We start from the raw sequence: 14283 nt of genomic DNA, 5'->3' as shown, positions 1-14283 counted from the left end.
TCTTATTAAGTATATATTTTTTTGTCTTAATGTCACTTTAACATCAACAGCAAATCTCTGTACAATTGTTAACTCTGTGTGCATGCTTGTTTGTGTGAGTGAAGTTTATATCAGAAAACCTGCCATCCATAGAGGACATTTAAAAAAAACAAAAAAAAAACTGCAACAACCCATGTAGCCAGTTGCCATGGCAGCTGAAAGCCTGGGCATATTCTCATTCTTTAGGAAGCACCTTTCATCTTTAAAGGTCCTCACTCAGTCCAAATTGGACACTTCTCTGCCTTCCACGGGAAACTCCCATTTGTCAAATCTCTTCCTGTTTGGACGAACTGGATTAATAATTCTTTTAGAACAATTGGTTGAAGTATAATGGCTGGTGCCAGGTACAGGCTTTGTATGATGGCCCTTTTTCTTTCCTTACTAACATCGAGCGGAGGCTATCTTCCACCAGATACTTGTTGTACTTAGTCGACGGCCAAGGAAAGTGTATGGTGAGAAACCTGCACACAAAGAGAGAAAGAGAGGGGGAGAGAGAGAGAGAGAGAGAGAGAGAGAGAGAGAGAGAGAGAGAGAGAGAGACGGCGTATTATTTGGCACCATTTGGTAATGGTAATGGCTGTGTCGGAGGAGGAAGAGAGGTACTCTGTCAGTCAGAGCAGCTGTGAAGTACTCTCATCACCCAATGGAAACTATCCACTATCTCTGCCCCTACATCCCATATACTCTTACGTGCCACTCAGTGTGTGAGGTGTAACTTGTAAAAAATACTCTGACAATTAAGACTAAGTTAAGTGCATATGTAAAAGCATATCTATAATCCATGTTGCATGCATCCATATTAGGAGAGCCTGTTAGACAAGGATTAGCTCTAATGGCAGAACATCTAAACAGCAGCAACAGCAGAATATCAATAAGAAGCTGCTCTTTGTCAGAGAGGCACAGAGCAACATTCTGTCAAACTATGAGTGGAAAAATAATCAATCAATTGCTGCAGTGTAAGTGGTCCTCATTCTTTTGTTGTGTGTGTGTGTGTGTGTGTGTGTGTGTGTGTGTGTGTTGTTCAATCGGTGTCTTTCACCATGTGTGAGAGCAAGCTTGCTTCTTTAATAGTTAACAGTTGAGAAAAGGCAATTTGTCTGTATACAGTATGAATGACAAGCTTGGTATTTATGGAGTGCATCATTATCCATGATTGTTCCATTTTGTGTGCCATCTCTGTTTCCTCTGGGAGCCAGATGAAAAAATAATTGGCTACATGACTAACAACAATGTATGGATGATTAATGCAACAAATGAAACAACCCAGACAAAAAAAAAAAGGAATATTGTTCAAGGTCTGTATTGTCTGTTACAAAGGCTAGGATCATTCTTCCATATGTTGTACATAATCTACACATATTTGACACTACATAAATGTCAGGTTACACATGTGTATAATAGGCCATCATAACTATGTTTTATATTGTATCTAGATAAATCTACTTCACAGAAACATGCAACTTCTTGACATGACGGCTTCAATAGTTGATAATCAAAATTATTACATACACTCCCCACCCCAACCTCAACATCTACTTGCACCCCAATCCCGTCCTTCCATGCAGTTACATTGTATGTCATAGGGCGAGGTCTGCTCTTCCTAATATCAACTTTCAAAGAGCATAGTCATTCAACAGAAGTATCAATTTCTATCTGCTCAGGTGTCAATATACTGCCTGCATTATAGCAGTATATGGAACTTATATACAGGCTATCTCTCAGGACATGCTATTCACCGTAGAAAAATAAACTGACTGTTGACTAAAGAGATGAGTGAGAGTGGTTGACTGAACACAATAGAAGCAATTTTCACCATTACATTAACAGACATTGTGGCTAATGTGGTGTAAACCGTCTGCAACAAGTAGAAACATTTAAGCTGACAGTTCCTGTCTGGCCATGACAGGAAATAAACATTTCCCACTGGACACCAAAGTCTGATGCTATGACCTCTTTAAAGTCAAAGTGACACATTTAATCACACTGCTTTCACACGTGTCTTGTAACTCAAAAAGAATGATTGTATGCATTGTAAAAACTACCACAATTACTGCAGTTTTCGCTGTCATCAAGGCAATGCTTCCAGTTGTCACTAAAAGACATGCATTTATGGGAATGCATTTGGAAATAAAGACCAAGTCTGTGCCTCAGTAATTACCAGCACTGAGGAAGTATTTTATCACTGTAAAACCATCCGTCACAGGGGAGAGAGGAGCCGGCCTTTAGTACAACGAAGAGAGGGACTGATTCCAGTCACCACATATAATGACACTAAAAACAAATTGTTCATATTCTTTTCTTAAGGGAGCCAGTTTTTAATATAATGTTTTAAATTGTAACTCCACTTAGTCTAGAAAACATACAGATACACACACACACACACACACACACAGGCACACACCACATTTTTATCTTAATCCCTCTTGTTGAGGGGATTTGGGATTTGTTGCTTCTCCCAAGCCCTTTGCTGTGAGAGGAGAAGAAAATGCAGATTTGCTCCTGTGAGGAACATTTTGAGTTTTTTAGTTTGACTCTAAAGACTCCCTAGGTCAGTTGTATGCAGGATGTGGAATAGAGGAGCAGTCTCCATCAGGCCAAGAGTTGAACGGTTGTAAAGATTAAAAATGACCAATAAGAGATGGGGGGGTGGATGAGAGGGAGACTGAGGCACCGTCAGTCTAAACAGCTGGACACAATTCTCATTAAAACCCTATGACTCAGCAACATTATTTCTCTTTCAGGCTCTACATCCACCCACCCCGTCCCTCTCCCTATTCCAAGTCCAAGTCCAAGTCTCCCTGGCCAGACCCCTGCTTCTCAAAGGATGCTGACCCTCTCAGTGAGGCCTTGCATGTCTGCATCCTCCCCGGCGTCCTCTTCGTCAGAGGCTGGTGCAGGCGGAGGGGGCACCAGGTGAGGAGGGTATGGCAGGGTATGGTCGCGCGCAAACAGTTGCCAGCGGCTGTCGTCACTCTCGTGGGTGATGTAACGCTCGCCGAGCTTTGTTTCCAACTCTCGTAGGTCCAGCCATGTCTGATAGTCCTGAGAGATGAGAGAGGGGAATACACAGAGGGATGGGATTTCAGTTAGGAGCTTCGAAATTAGATCAAGGCCAGAATGGCTCTCAATAAGTTTACGGTACATCATCGTAATGGTTTTAGCTCTTTTGTTTGTGTGTGTGCGTGTGCGTGTGTGTGCGCGTGTGTGTGTGCGTTACCTGTAAGTAGGCATGGCTGAGACTCTTGTCCACACTGTAGCGTTTCCTCATCTTAACTTGCAGCAGGTTGTTGATCAAGTCAATCGCTGGCAACACAAAAGATCAGTCATTAACCAATAAAACAATATACTGTATATCCACCATATTAAACAGAACACAGTTAATTAAATGCAAAGTTCTGACCTAGACAACTGATTAGTTAAATGGTGCATGGAATGACAAATATCATGGCTTACCATGCCAACAGCCTCTTAATACTGGTAGAATGAGACACAAAGTAATGAAAAATAAAACTGTTTGGGTTCAAAATGACTGCAGTCCAATGATAAAAAAAGCACTTTCTGGGAATGCAATTTCTATGGTTAATAAGTTAATAATTAACCATATAGTAGTAATTTCATTTTCATTTTCATTTATTTATTTTGTCTTATCAAGTGTCTACACTGTCTTTAGTGCAATTTATGGTTGCATAACATATTCTATTGATTGTGTGTGTAAATGCTGATGATGTGGAGTATGATGAAAGCATGCAGCGATGATTCAGTAACCAATTTACTAAATAAGCTCATGGTATATTGAATTTTTAACACAGCTAGGGCAGTTGCCAAATAATGACACTAATTTCAATTTGCAATGGCTTGTCATGGTTTATCAGCTCAATGTTAGCCCTCCTCATTTATTTCCCCTCCTCCCCTCCTACTCTATGTATCTCTAAGGCATACAAAATAAAGGATGAAATTCTGCTCTCGTCCCTCCGCTCCTGTGTTTACCATCACTGGAGATCTGTTTCCAGGGGTTGGGAGGGTACATGAAGGCCGCGTTGTGGATCTGGTCATTGATATCTTCATCCTCATTAAATGGGAATGTTCCACTGAGGCTGACGTACATAATGACACCCACCGACCACATGTCCAGCGAGCGGTTATAGCCCTGGTTCAACAGAACCTCCGGGGCCAGGTAAGCCGGCGTGCCGACCACCGAGCGACGGAACGACTTCTCACCGATGATACGGGCGAAGCCAAAATCACACAGTTTCACCTATAGGCAGAGAGAAGGAGGCAGTGAGGAAGGGAGGGCAGGGTGCAATATTGATTGAATGATGAGGAGATGTGGTGAAATACAGAGAGGGCATTTAAGGGAATGACTGAGAAAGGGATGAGATGAGGACATAGTGGTAACACACAGCAAGAAGTGATTCAAGCTGGAAAGAGAGAGTAATGACAGAGAGGGATTTGAGGCTAGAGTGAATAAATAAGTGATGAAAGATATCTGAGTGATTGCACTTCAAGTGCTCAGACTAAGTGTGAAGAAATGAGCGCTGCATATGAGAGGTTTCGATGTGTGTGTGTGTGTGTGTGTGTGTGTGTGTGTGTGTACCTGAGGGAAGGGTTCAGCAGAGGCCAGCAAAACATTCTCAGGTTTCAGATCACAGTGAACAATATTCTTAAAGTGCAGATGTCTCAGAGCTGCTAGAATCTACACATACACACACACACACACACACACACACACAGGCACGCACAGACAGGATATGGATTAGGCTCTTGCCATCAGAAAGCCACATACAAAAACACACGTTAAAATGATGACGCATTAAATATGCATGATGACGCACGACACAATTAAAAATTCAGCAAATGAGGCATTGAAAAACACTAACAGACAACATCACATTAAGATAATAACCGCAGTTGACATTATCAGTAGTGCTCAGCGGACACAAGTACAGTGATAGACACTCTATGTTGGAGCAAACACACACACACAAACAAATCTCCTCTGTGTCGGGGCACATACACACCTGTGTGATGAGGAACTTGGTGAGCCTCTCAGGCAGCCTGCCTTTCTCACTAGAGAGGATCATCTCCAGCATGTCCCCATGCAGCTTCTCCATCACCACAAACACTTTCTCTGGGGTCTCAAACATGCACTCCAGGTTCACAATGCCCAGGTGACGTAAACTCTGAGTGAGGGATTGGAGCGGGTGAGAGGGAGAGAAGGAGAGAGGGCGTTGCAGAGAAGGAGAAAAGATAGGGCAGAGAGATGGATGGTTTGGAAATGGGTGGGGTGAAAGAGCGAGAGAGAGAGGCAGTGGGGGGAAATGGATGATGAAGAGAAAGATCGACAAAGTGAAAGTGAGAATTGAAAGAGCAGATTAAATGGTGTGAAAAACAGGAACAGAGTGACGCAGAGGGTGAGGGGGATGGGGTAAAGGAAAAGAGAAATGAGAGTAAGAAGACGGTAAACCACAGGAGAGGAATGTGAAAAGCAAAAGGGAGAACAGAAAATAGATTATTACATAGTTACAGCAAGAAAATACTATAAAATGGAGTCTAAAAGGCTGTTCATAGTTCTCTTTTTTCAAATCACATTTACCCTATTTACCCTTGTTTTAACTCATTTCACTTAAAACCTGGTCAGTTTGGCAACAGCCTCTTAGTCTGGCAAGCCAAGTTACTTATCACTGAACTCAGTGCCCTGAAGGCAGAAGCCTTGCATGGCTGGGTATTCCCTGATGTTTGTCACAGGCTAAGGCTCTACATGTAGAGACACTACCTCTGTCTCCATCTGCTGGGTGACAATATACTGTACATTTAAAAGTGGTTAGGGCTAGGTTTAGGTTTGGGTTTGGGTTTGAGGTTAGGGGTAATGTGCCAAATATCTTACACAAAATAAAATGAGGAGAGTTTGGTCAAGTTGTACTATGGTTGCCATATTGCTACCTCTTCTTTAGAGCTAAGTTGCCCTAACATTGTCCCATTAAAATGTCCCACAGAGTCAGACACAGACTCATCTGTTTCTGAGAAGCAACCACAGAGAAACAAGACTAGGTCAAAACCTGGTATATGGCTGGACCGTGTATGGGTGTGCCACGTGCCACAGCCGACCAGTGGTGTAACTTCATCACTCAGTCAGTCAGTCAGTGAGTGACAGACATTCGCGTTTATAGGGCTGGCCCCGCTGTTGCAGTCCAGCCAAAAATGTTTAACTTTCTTTAAGGCAATGGCTATGACTGATGCAGGAATATTTTTAATGTTGATCAAAATGGGAATGTTGAGTGTGCAAAGTGAACACAAACTTTATCAATGTCAATATGATTGCCAGTGTATGAATGAATGTCAGCATTTTTCATGTACTGTATGTACCAATATAATTAAATATAATTAACAATACTAACATCCAATAAAAAGTGTGAAACTCGTTGCTGTTTGTAGCACTTACCATATCAGTATCGGTAAAGTCAATCCTATACAGATGAGGTTGGTGAGGAAGCTGAAGAGAAATGTCTATTTCACCATCTATGTGGTGTGTCTGCACGCATGTGCATGTGTGTTTACCTGCAGTATGGCCACCTCATTTCTCAGCTGGCTCTCCTGCTTAGTGGGGAAGCGAAGTTTGTCGATCACTTTGACTGCTACGTCTCGCCCTGTCTTCCGGTGCTTACCTGACAGAGAGAGAGAGGGAAAGGTGAGTAAGTTTTCTCCCTGTTTCTTGATGTACATTATCAGTTTTTGTTGTTTTTGTTGTTTTCTTGTTTCCTGTAAAGCACTTAAACCTGTTAAAAGTACTCTATATAAACTTTACTTGGCTCGACTTGATTTGAAATATAATTTAATTTAAAGCTCAAACAACATCACTGGCCATAATATTGCATACCTCCATACACCACTCCAAATTGCCCAGATCCCAGGACCTCATCAGCAAAAATTTGGTATACCATACCAATATCCTGCCGGAGAGAGATATGATATGGAATCATCATCATCATCATCATCATCATCATCCTCAATACTATCAACATATTCTATAATTCAAAATTCAAAATGCTGAAATGGACTACAAACTTACCACATTCTCCTGGATTTGACTGTTGGACACAGAAATGCTGACTGAGGCTTGTCCTGAAAATACAGCGCCAGCAACAACATGCAGGTTATATTATGGTGAGTTCCAGATCTTGTATGAGTTATTCAGCACAGCTTGTCTACTAATAAATCTTTCAGCGCACACATATTCCACTCTCTAGCACTGAAAAAGAACTGAGATCTTTACCCAACTTTTGGTCAACATACCAAACCGATATATCCTTCTACAAATCTACAGCTACAATGTAACCCGTAATAAATAAACGTGATAAATAAAAAATGCGCTGACTACATTTGAACTATATTTTACTCTGAACTTACTGTGAGGTGTGTTCCCCTCAGCAGGGGGCGCGTCCTGGAAGATGACTGGCATGAGGGCCTGGCGGATGGCGCTCTCCCATGCCTTGGCCACCTCGCGCCCCACGCCGCTGTTGGGCGCCACTTGGCTGGGGGAGGGAGGGGTGAGGGGGGGGCCCTGGGGGTTGCTGGGGGACAGGGAGGGGAGGGTGTTGGGGTCCTCCCCGACAAAGTAGCGCATGGTGCCTGTGATGAGCTCAAAGCAATGGGGGCTTGTGCCCGGCGGGACAAGAGTGAAATTGCCGGCAGGACGCACCTCCAGAATCTCAGACAGAGGGATTTCCTACAGGAGGACAGGCGGCAAAGCAATAAGGACTGTTGTTGAGGCTTTAGACATCAAATAAATGATATCAAACCAGCTTTATTGTGGAGTTATACTATATTATACAGTTTTTTTTTTTATTGTTTATGCCATGGCATGCCATGGCTGACACACAGCCTACTGTACAATGACACACGCTGTAAGCTGTACTTACCTTATAGTACTTGTTGGAGGTGTTGTTCTGGAAAAGGATGATGCACTTACAGTCCAGACGCCAGTAGTGCCTCTTTCTCTGTCGGGGGTTGGGGTGAGGTGGGGGTGAGGGGGACAACAAGGGCAAGCCATGAATTTGAGGGAGGGATGGGGAGAGGACAGACGGTGAGGAATTGGGGGACAGATCAGGGGCATATTCAGGGGTCAACATGGATTCATTTCAGATGTTGTTCAGCTGAGGTCCAGAGAAGAGCGGTCAGATGAGAAGAAGGATGAGCAGGAGCACAAGCTGTAAGATGAAAATCAAGAGAAGGTGGGAACAAAGAGAAAGGGGAAAAGAGACGAGAGAGAGAGAGATAGAGAGAGAGAGAGAGAGAGAGAGAGAGAGGGAGTTAGTGAGGACAGACCGAGAAAGGAAAAACAAGCAAGAACCAGACTAGGGAGGCAGAGACATTTCTTAGGGGTGAGGTCAAATAAACAGAACGCTTTAGAGAGAATGAAAACGGAGAGACTTGGCTTTTAGTTTGAATGCACCACACATCTCCCGAGTGCTGTTATGTTTTGGGGACAGCCAGGTACACTTTCTCATCAATCTTCACACAAGCTTTGGGAGATAGTGCTCGCATTGCCAGGTACACACACACATGCACACACACCTAAAAACATAAAAGATAAAAGAAAGGACTAAAATGCATACAGGCAGAGACCAAATGATCAAGGTCACAGATATCCAGGTAAAAGAAAGTGATAAATAAGGTGGTGAAGAAGTGGTGGACAGACAAAATAGACTGACTGATGACCAGACTGCCCTCTGGGTCTGTGTCATTGGAAAGCAAACAAAACAAACTGCGTTCAGTGAGTCATAGAAAAGGAAAATGCAGAAGGATACAAAACAGCGCTATTCATGCATCTACAACAAAATGTCTGAAGATCTGTATGATCAGCTCTTAAGCCATCCTCAAAGAGACTCTTAGAGAGAGTTATAGAGGTTATCTAGAAGGGCAGGGCTAGATAACCTGACAGAGAATAGCATGGGAATTCTGGGTAGTGTTTTTACCAGTGTGTCCTTATTGCTGTAGTGAACCATCCATCCTTCCTTGATAGCTGTACTGGAACGACGGGTTGTCTGTCTTACAGACTGCACCACCCTCATTAACGGGATGTAAACACTGGGAGAAAGAGAGGAATCAGGGGGTTAGGGGGTATAACGTGTGTGTGTGCGTGTGTGTGTGTGTGTGTGTGTGTGTGTGTGTGTGTGTGTGTGTGTGTGTATGTAGTTGCAATCTTGAAAAATATCACAGTAACATCCCTACAGGAACTTATGGTGTCTCTACTCAATAGTGAATTTATAGCGACCTTATCATAATTTATGGTATTTTCTATCTTCTATGGTATTCCTATAATATTCCTATACTTTATTGCTGTTGTGCTGTACTCTGCAAAAACACGTCCATCTTAACAAGTCATTTAGTCTCATATTCAACCTTCAAATCTTTTTTTTTTTTAAAACAAGAGAAAAATTCTGCCAATGGGGTGAGATAGCGCCACTCGTTTCCAATGCAGTTTCACTTGTTTTCTAGAAATGAGTGTTGATATCTTGAAACAAGTCAGAATAAGGGAGATCACTGCACTACTATCAAGAAAATGACACTTGATTCTACAAAATTCTTGAAACATGTTGATTTGATTTTTGAAGTTAAATGATCAAACCCCAGTTTTTTTCACATGTTTTAAGAAAATTGCAATTTTTGGACTCAATAATAATAATAATAATAATGATAATCATCATCATAATAATAATAATAAACTTTATTTGTATAGCACCTTTCATACAAGAAATGCAGCTCAAAGTGCTTGATAGACTAAATGAGTTGTGATGATTGAGATTGTTTGCAGTGTATCAGTGTTTTTTTTTCATGTGGGCATGTACAATGTGCCTGTACACACATATGTAACCGCGCATGTGTAAATGGTTTTGTGTCTTACCTCTGGTCCCCGCTGGCCCCGTCCTGGTTGCTGTCAGGAGAGAAGGACCCAGGGATGCTGCAGGCCTCGTCCGAGTCGTCCATAGAAGATTTGTCCGAGGCGTCGTACTCACTGCTGAAGTCCATGGGCACCTCGGGGTCTACACTGGGACTCAACATGTCTAGGGCAAGGGAGAGAGAGAGGGGGGAGTGGGGAGAGGAGGGGTTGAGCGCAGCCAGATTTATAATGACTGTGTGTCTGAAATTGCTGTGTTGTTGCTGTGAAATAATTTCCACTACTCGCTACTGCTATGACCACTACTAAGACTACTATTAGTTGGCTACAACAGGGAGGAATAGCAAAAATGCATCACATTACATGCATTGATACAGTATGTATGACTGACAACACTTACCACTGTTACTTCTGTTGTCTGAGAAGATAAAAAATTGTGAGTGCCGGTAAGTTTCAGTCTTGTTAAATAATGGACTGTATCATGTAAGCTTATGAAAAGTAACCTACTACTGACAATGGAAACGTGCTCAATGAGAAATTACACTTTTATCAAATGCATGCAGGATTAACAGAGTCATGCACACAGTGAAATGATGACAGATTCATATCTTCTCCTACCTCCGATGGTCTCCCCAAGGCAGTCGTTGGGAACCTTGTACACACAGCGTTTATGGCAGTTGAACTTGCAGTCTGAGTGGGATAAACAGCAATTCATTCTGACTCCATTAATACATGTAATCTCATTCATATAGCTAATATTCAGTATCATATTGGGCATCCAGAAAATTGCATATTATTCTCACTGTCTCATTCTTTCTCTTTCTCTTTCTGTCTCTCTCTCTCTCTCACACACACACACACACATACAAACACTGTTGAATGCATTCCCATGTGCTCACCTTTGCATTGTAGGCCCTGCCTGAATAGCCCTCGAAGAAGCCTCTTGCAGTACTGGCACACAGTGGGCCGTGTGTACGAGTGGACAGCGAACGTGTGGGGCACCTTCACCTTGCTCATCAGGATCTTGTCCAGATGAACCGGTCGGCCTGTGTAGAAGCGCCGGGCCTCACTGGGGGTCCGTGGCTAGCGGGACAGAGCGGAGACAAAAAAACACAAGGTATGGTGTTTACAGAGCAGAATTCCACTGAAGGATTTTGTCCATGTGGTGAATAAAACACTGGGTAAACTACTGCCCCCATTCAGCAAGGCAAATAACCACCAAACTAAATAAAAACAATTCTGAAAGTAGTAATTTAGGTTTTTTTCATGAAGACCCTATTCCTATATAACTTACATCAGTTTGATATTAATTGCTGTGCACTGCATGTACAAAATACTAGGGACACTTTCCTGACATTGAGTTGCAGCCACTTTTGCAGAATACACATCTCAGGTTAAAAAAAACCCTCTGTAACTCGTCTGCTTCTCTTTATCTTTATCTTTATCTCCTTCTTTGTGATTGGTATAGATTTAATAAGGGAAATCAATAAGGGATAGTGGGGCTTACCTTAATTTACCTCATCAGTGTACTTCATGAAAAGAGGAGGTTTCCCTGATATTTTGTACATTCAGTGTTTTAAGATTTATGTCAGCCTAAAAAGGTGAGCAAACTACTCTGCAAATAAAAAGGTGGGTAAACTAACTTTAGGTGGGTTTACCCTCGACCACATTCCTGTTTGTGATGTGTGGTGAAATTACTGTGGTCCCTTGGCATAGCCTCCTTGACCATAATGACCTAAAACAGGTTTATGAGAGCTGACAAGGACACCAGTACCATTTGTGTGTGTGAGCGGATGAGGCTGGCGTCCTCTGCGCAGGTGGAGGATGTCCCCACACTGCTTAGTGACTCAGTGGTGGAGAGACGCAGGGACTGGCTGCTGGTCAGCGATGTGGTGGACAGCCGGCGTTTGCGAGCTCCGCTACAGTTGTTTGGGATGCTGAATGCACAGCGCTTATGGTAGTTCAGTCCACATCCTGCAGGGGGAGACATGGACCCAGGGAGCGAGCGAGCGAGCGAGCGAGCGAGCGAGAGAGAGAGAGAGAGCGAGAGAGAGAGAGAGAGAGAGAGAGAGAGAGAGAGAGAGAGAGAGGACATTTAGTTAGTGAGCTTCACAATTCATTTCTCTTCATTCATTCACTTCAATTCATGGACCATGTATGAAGCCATAAACCCTGTCATTCACTCGTCATCTCTCTGCCTTTCTCACCGTCACATTTGAGCCCTTGTCTGACGAGTCCGAACAGCATCTCTCCGCAGTGGTCGCAGAAGGCCGGGGCCCGGTACGAGTGCACATTGAGTGCATGGGGCCGAATCTGGAAATCTTCAAAAGTGGCTGCCGCTATATAACAGATAACAGAGGTAGAGCATGGTCACAGTGGCTGTCAACATACAATACATCACCCTTTCAACTGTCAGGCAAAGGAGGTTTTGAAATCACTTAATAGAGGAGACCCTAACTGAACAGAATAAAGGATGAAGCAGGAGCGATAGAGGAAAAGATGGAAAAACAGGATGGGAAAAAAATGGATATTCATACTGACAGGGGAACATTAAAGTTTGAAACAATGAAAGAATGAATGAAGCCATGGGGAGGATATAACCTAAAATAAGATAATCATAGAAGGATGAAGGGATGGTAAAAGAAAGAAGAGGGCAGAAAGGACAGTATCGAGTTCAAGAGGTCTTCCTTGTGTGGGAGAGAATAACAACAGCAATGAAAGGAAGATAGAGGAGCGGAAAAGTAGCAGGAGCATGGAAAGTAGGGGAAAGGCGATAAAAGCCATTTAAGAATTTGATAGGGCTTTCTTATATTCTTATGGCCCTAGATGGAGAGGAGAGGAGAGGAGAGGAGACTAGAGGAGAGGAGAGGAGAGGAGAGGACAGGAGAGGAGAGGAGAGGAGAGGAGAGGAGAGGAGAGGAGAGGAGAGGAGAGGAGAGGAGAGGGGAGGAGATAAAGCTGATACTTACCAGAGAGAACCACCTCCACCAGATCTCCCTCCTGGATGTCACTGGCAGCTTTAACCAACTGGAGGATATTGTTGGTGGATGTGTCATGCTTGAAGAGCAAAATCTTGTCATAAATGCCATAGAAGCCGCACTCTGGGAACTGGAACATAAAAAGAGAGGAGAGTAGGAGTGTAGGTTAGGAACAGGATTCACAAAAAGCAGGAGTTTGATTCACTGTGTTTTCCTCTACATCAGAAAAAGCTCAGTGTTGAAAGGCATTTTGTCCCACTCCCTATAATTTAATAAAGGGCTTTACATCAACTGGCTCAATCAATGAAGCTTGAAATGTAAAAACAGTTATGCATATTCTGGTATTCTGAATGGTGATTAATGACTGCATGTGTATTCCTGCCAGGTGCTCCGGTTAAATCAACAGTTCACTGAGCTTCTGTTGATAACGGCAGAAAACGCTTCAGTGCAAATAAAACCAAGAGTGAGCACAGAATCAGAACCAACCAGCTGTGACCACAGAAAACAAGCTATCTGATGGGATGGAACACACACACACACACACACACACCGAGCACAACCATTGATATCCATAAACAAGAGGCACCACTGGCTGAATTCCAAAAATCAAGCAATACCAAATTTACTCACTTAATATGGAAAGAGAGACAAAGGAGAAACATTATATCCTGTCCTCCTGTCAGTCACATACAAATACACACACACACACACACACACACACACACACACACACACATATACAAAGGTGTTTCCGTGAAAGCCTTCCAGAGATATGAGAGATGGGAGCGTCAGTCAGAAGTCAGCAGAGCGAAGGAGGCTGTCATAGGGAAACCCTGCTCTCCTGAATAGTTAATACTGTCTGGTTCACTTCAGTGGCCACACCACACAGGATACCACAGGGACACACCGGATGGCACAACATGACATACAGAGAGAGAGAGAGATAGAGAGAGAGAGAAAGAGAGAGAGAGAGAGAGAGAGAGAGACAGAGATGGGGGACATTAAGTGAGCTTTAAAATTAATTTGTCTTTTGGCTAGAGCACAACAGACACACTGGATGAGACAACAAGGAGCAAGGAGAAGAGAGAGGGAGGTTTTCCACGATCATGGTGGAACTGAAGACACCCCTACCCACCCGACCAACCCCACACACCCACACACCCATACACACTCACCCACACACACACACACACACACACACAATCCTCCCTGTCTCTCTTGTTGCTGTTTTTCCCATGGCGGAGTCAGGATTCACCATCTGGCAAGGCTCTACACATTTACAGGAAGGGGAACCCTGGTCTCCACCTTGGAACGACACAGCGACACACATACACCTCCTCCTCAGTTACCAACAGACACACCCTCCCTACA

At 43.3% G+C, this 14283-nt stretch overlaps 1 protein-coding gene across 2 annotated transcripts; it reads right to left on the bottom strand.

Moving 5' to 3' along the window:
* Nucleotides 1-1171: 1171 nt before the first annotated feature.
* prkd2 (protein kinase D2) lies at nt 1172-13042 on the bottom strand. Of its 2 annotated transcripts, XM_071519228.1 has the most exons (18): nt 12904-13042; nt 12142-12273; nt 11709-11908; nt 10834-11017; nt 10553-10624; nt 10335-10352; nt 9941-10100; nt 9012-9123; nt 7956-8033; nt 7444-7762; nt 7106-7158; nt 6914-6986; nt 6595-6701; nt 5058-5219; nt 4634-4732; nt 4027-4294; nt 3257-3342; nt 1172-3081 (listed from the first exon to the last, which is right to left on the bottom strand). In XM_071519228.1, the coding sequence occupies exons 2-18, from the start codon at nt 12179-12181 to the stop codon at nt 2857-2859; spliced, it is 2256 nt and encodes a 751-aa protein (XP_071375329.1). In that variant the 5' UTR covers nt 12182-12273; nt 12904-13042; the 3' UTR covers nt 1172-2856. The 2 variants fall into 2 exon arrangements, with proteins under 2 accessions (XP_071375329.1, XP_071375330.1); XM_071519229.1 differs by lacking the exon at nt 10335-10352.
* Nucleotides 13043-14283: the final 1241 nt, after the last annotated feature.

The sequence above is a fragment of the Centroberyx affinis genome, unplaced genomic scaffold (assembly GCF_046629955.1).
Source record: "Centroberyx affinis isolate AG114_WGS23_722 - 3 ecotype Tasmania unplaced genomic scaffold, CSIRO-AGI_Caff_v1 ptg000677l_1, whole genome shotgun sequence".
In the NCBI taxonomy this organism is placed as follows: domain Eukaryota; kingdom Metazoa; phylum Chordata; class Actinopteri; order Beryciformes; family Berycidae; genus Centroberyx; species Centroberyx affinis.
The sequence above is the reverse complement of the archived record's forward strand: the minus strand, read 5'-3'. Positions and strand labels throughout refer to the sequence as shown.

What these genes read in the sequence shown, in the direction of transcription:
- prkd2 (XM_071519228.1), bottom strand. Translation starts at nt 12,181, where the DNA reads ATGCTGTTCGGACTCGTCAGACAAGGGCTCAAATGTGACG. An exon ending in GCAGGGCCTACAATGCAAAG is followed by an intron (nt 10,625 to 10,833) that starts GTGAGCACATGG and finishes TATCCCACTCAG; the next exon opens with ACTGCAAGTTCAACTGCCAT. An exon ending in ATGAGGTGGCCATACTGCAG is followed by an intron (nt 5,220 to 6,594) that starts GTAAACACACAT and finishes TCCCTCACTCAG; the next exon opens with AGTTTACGTCACCTGGGCAT.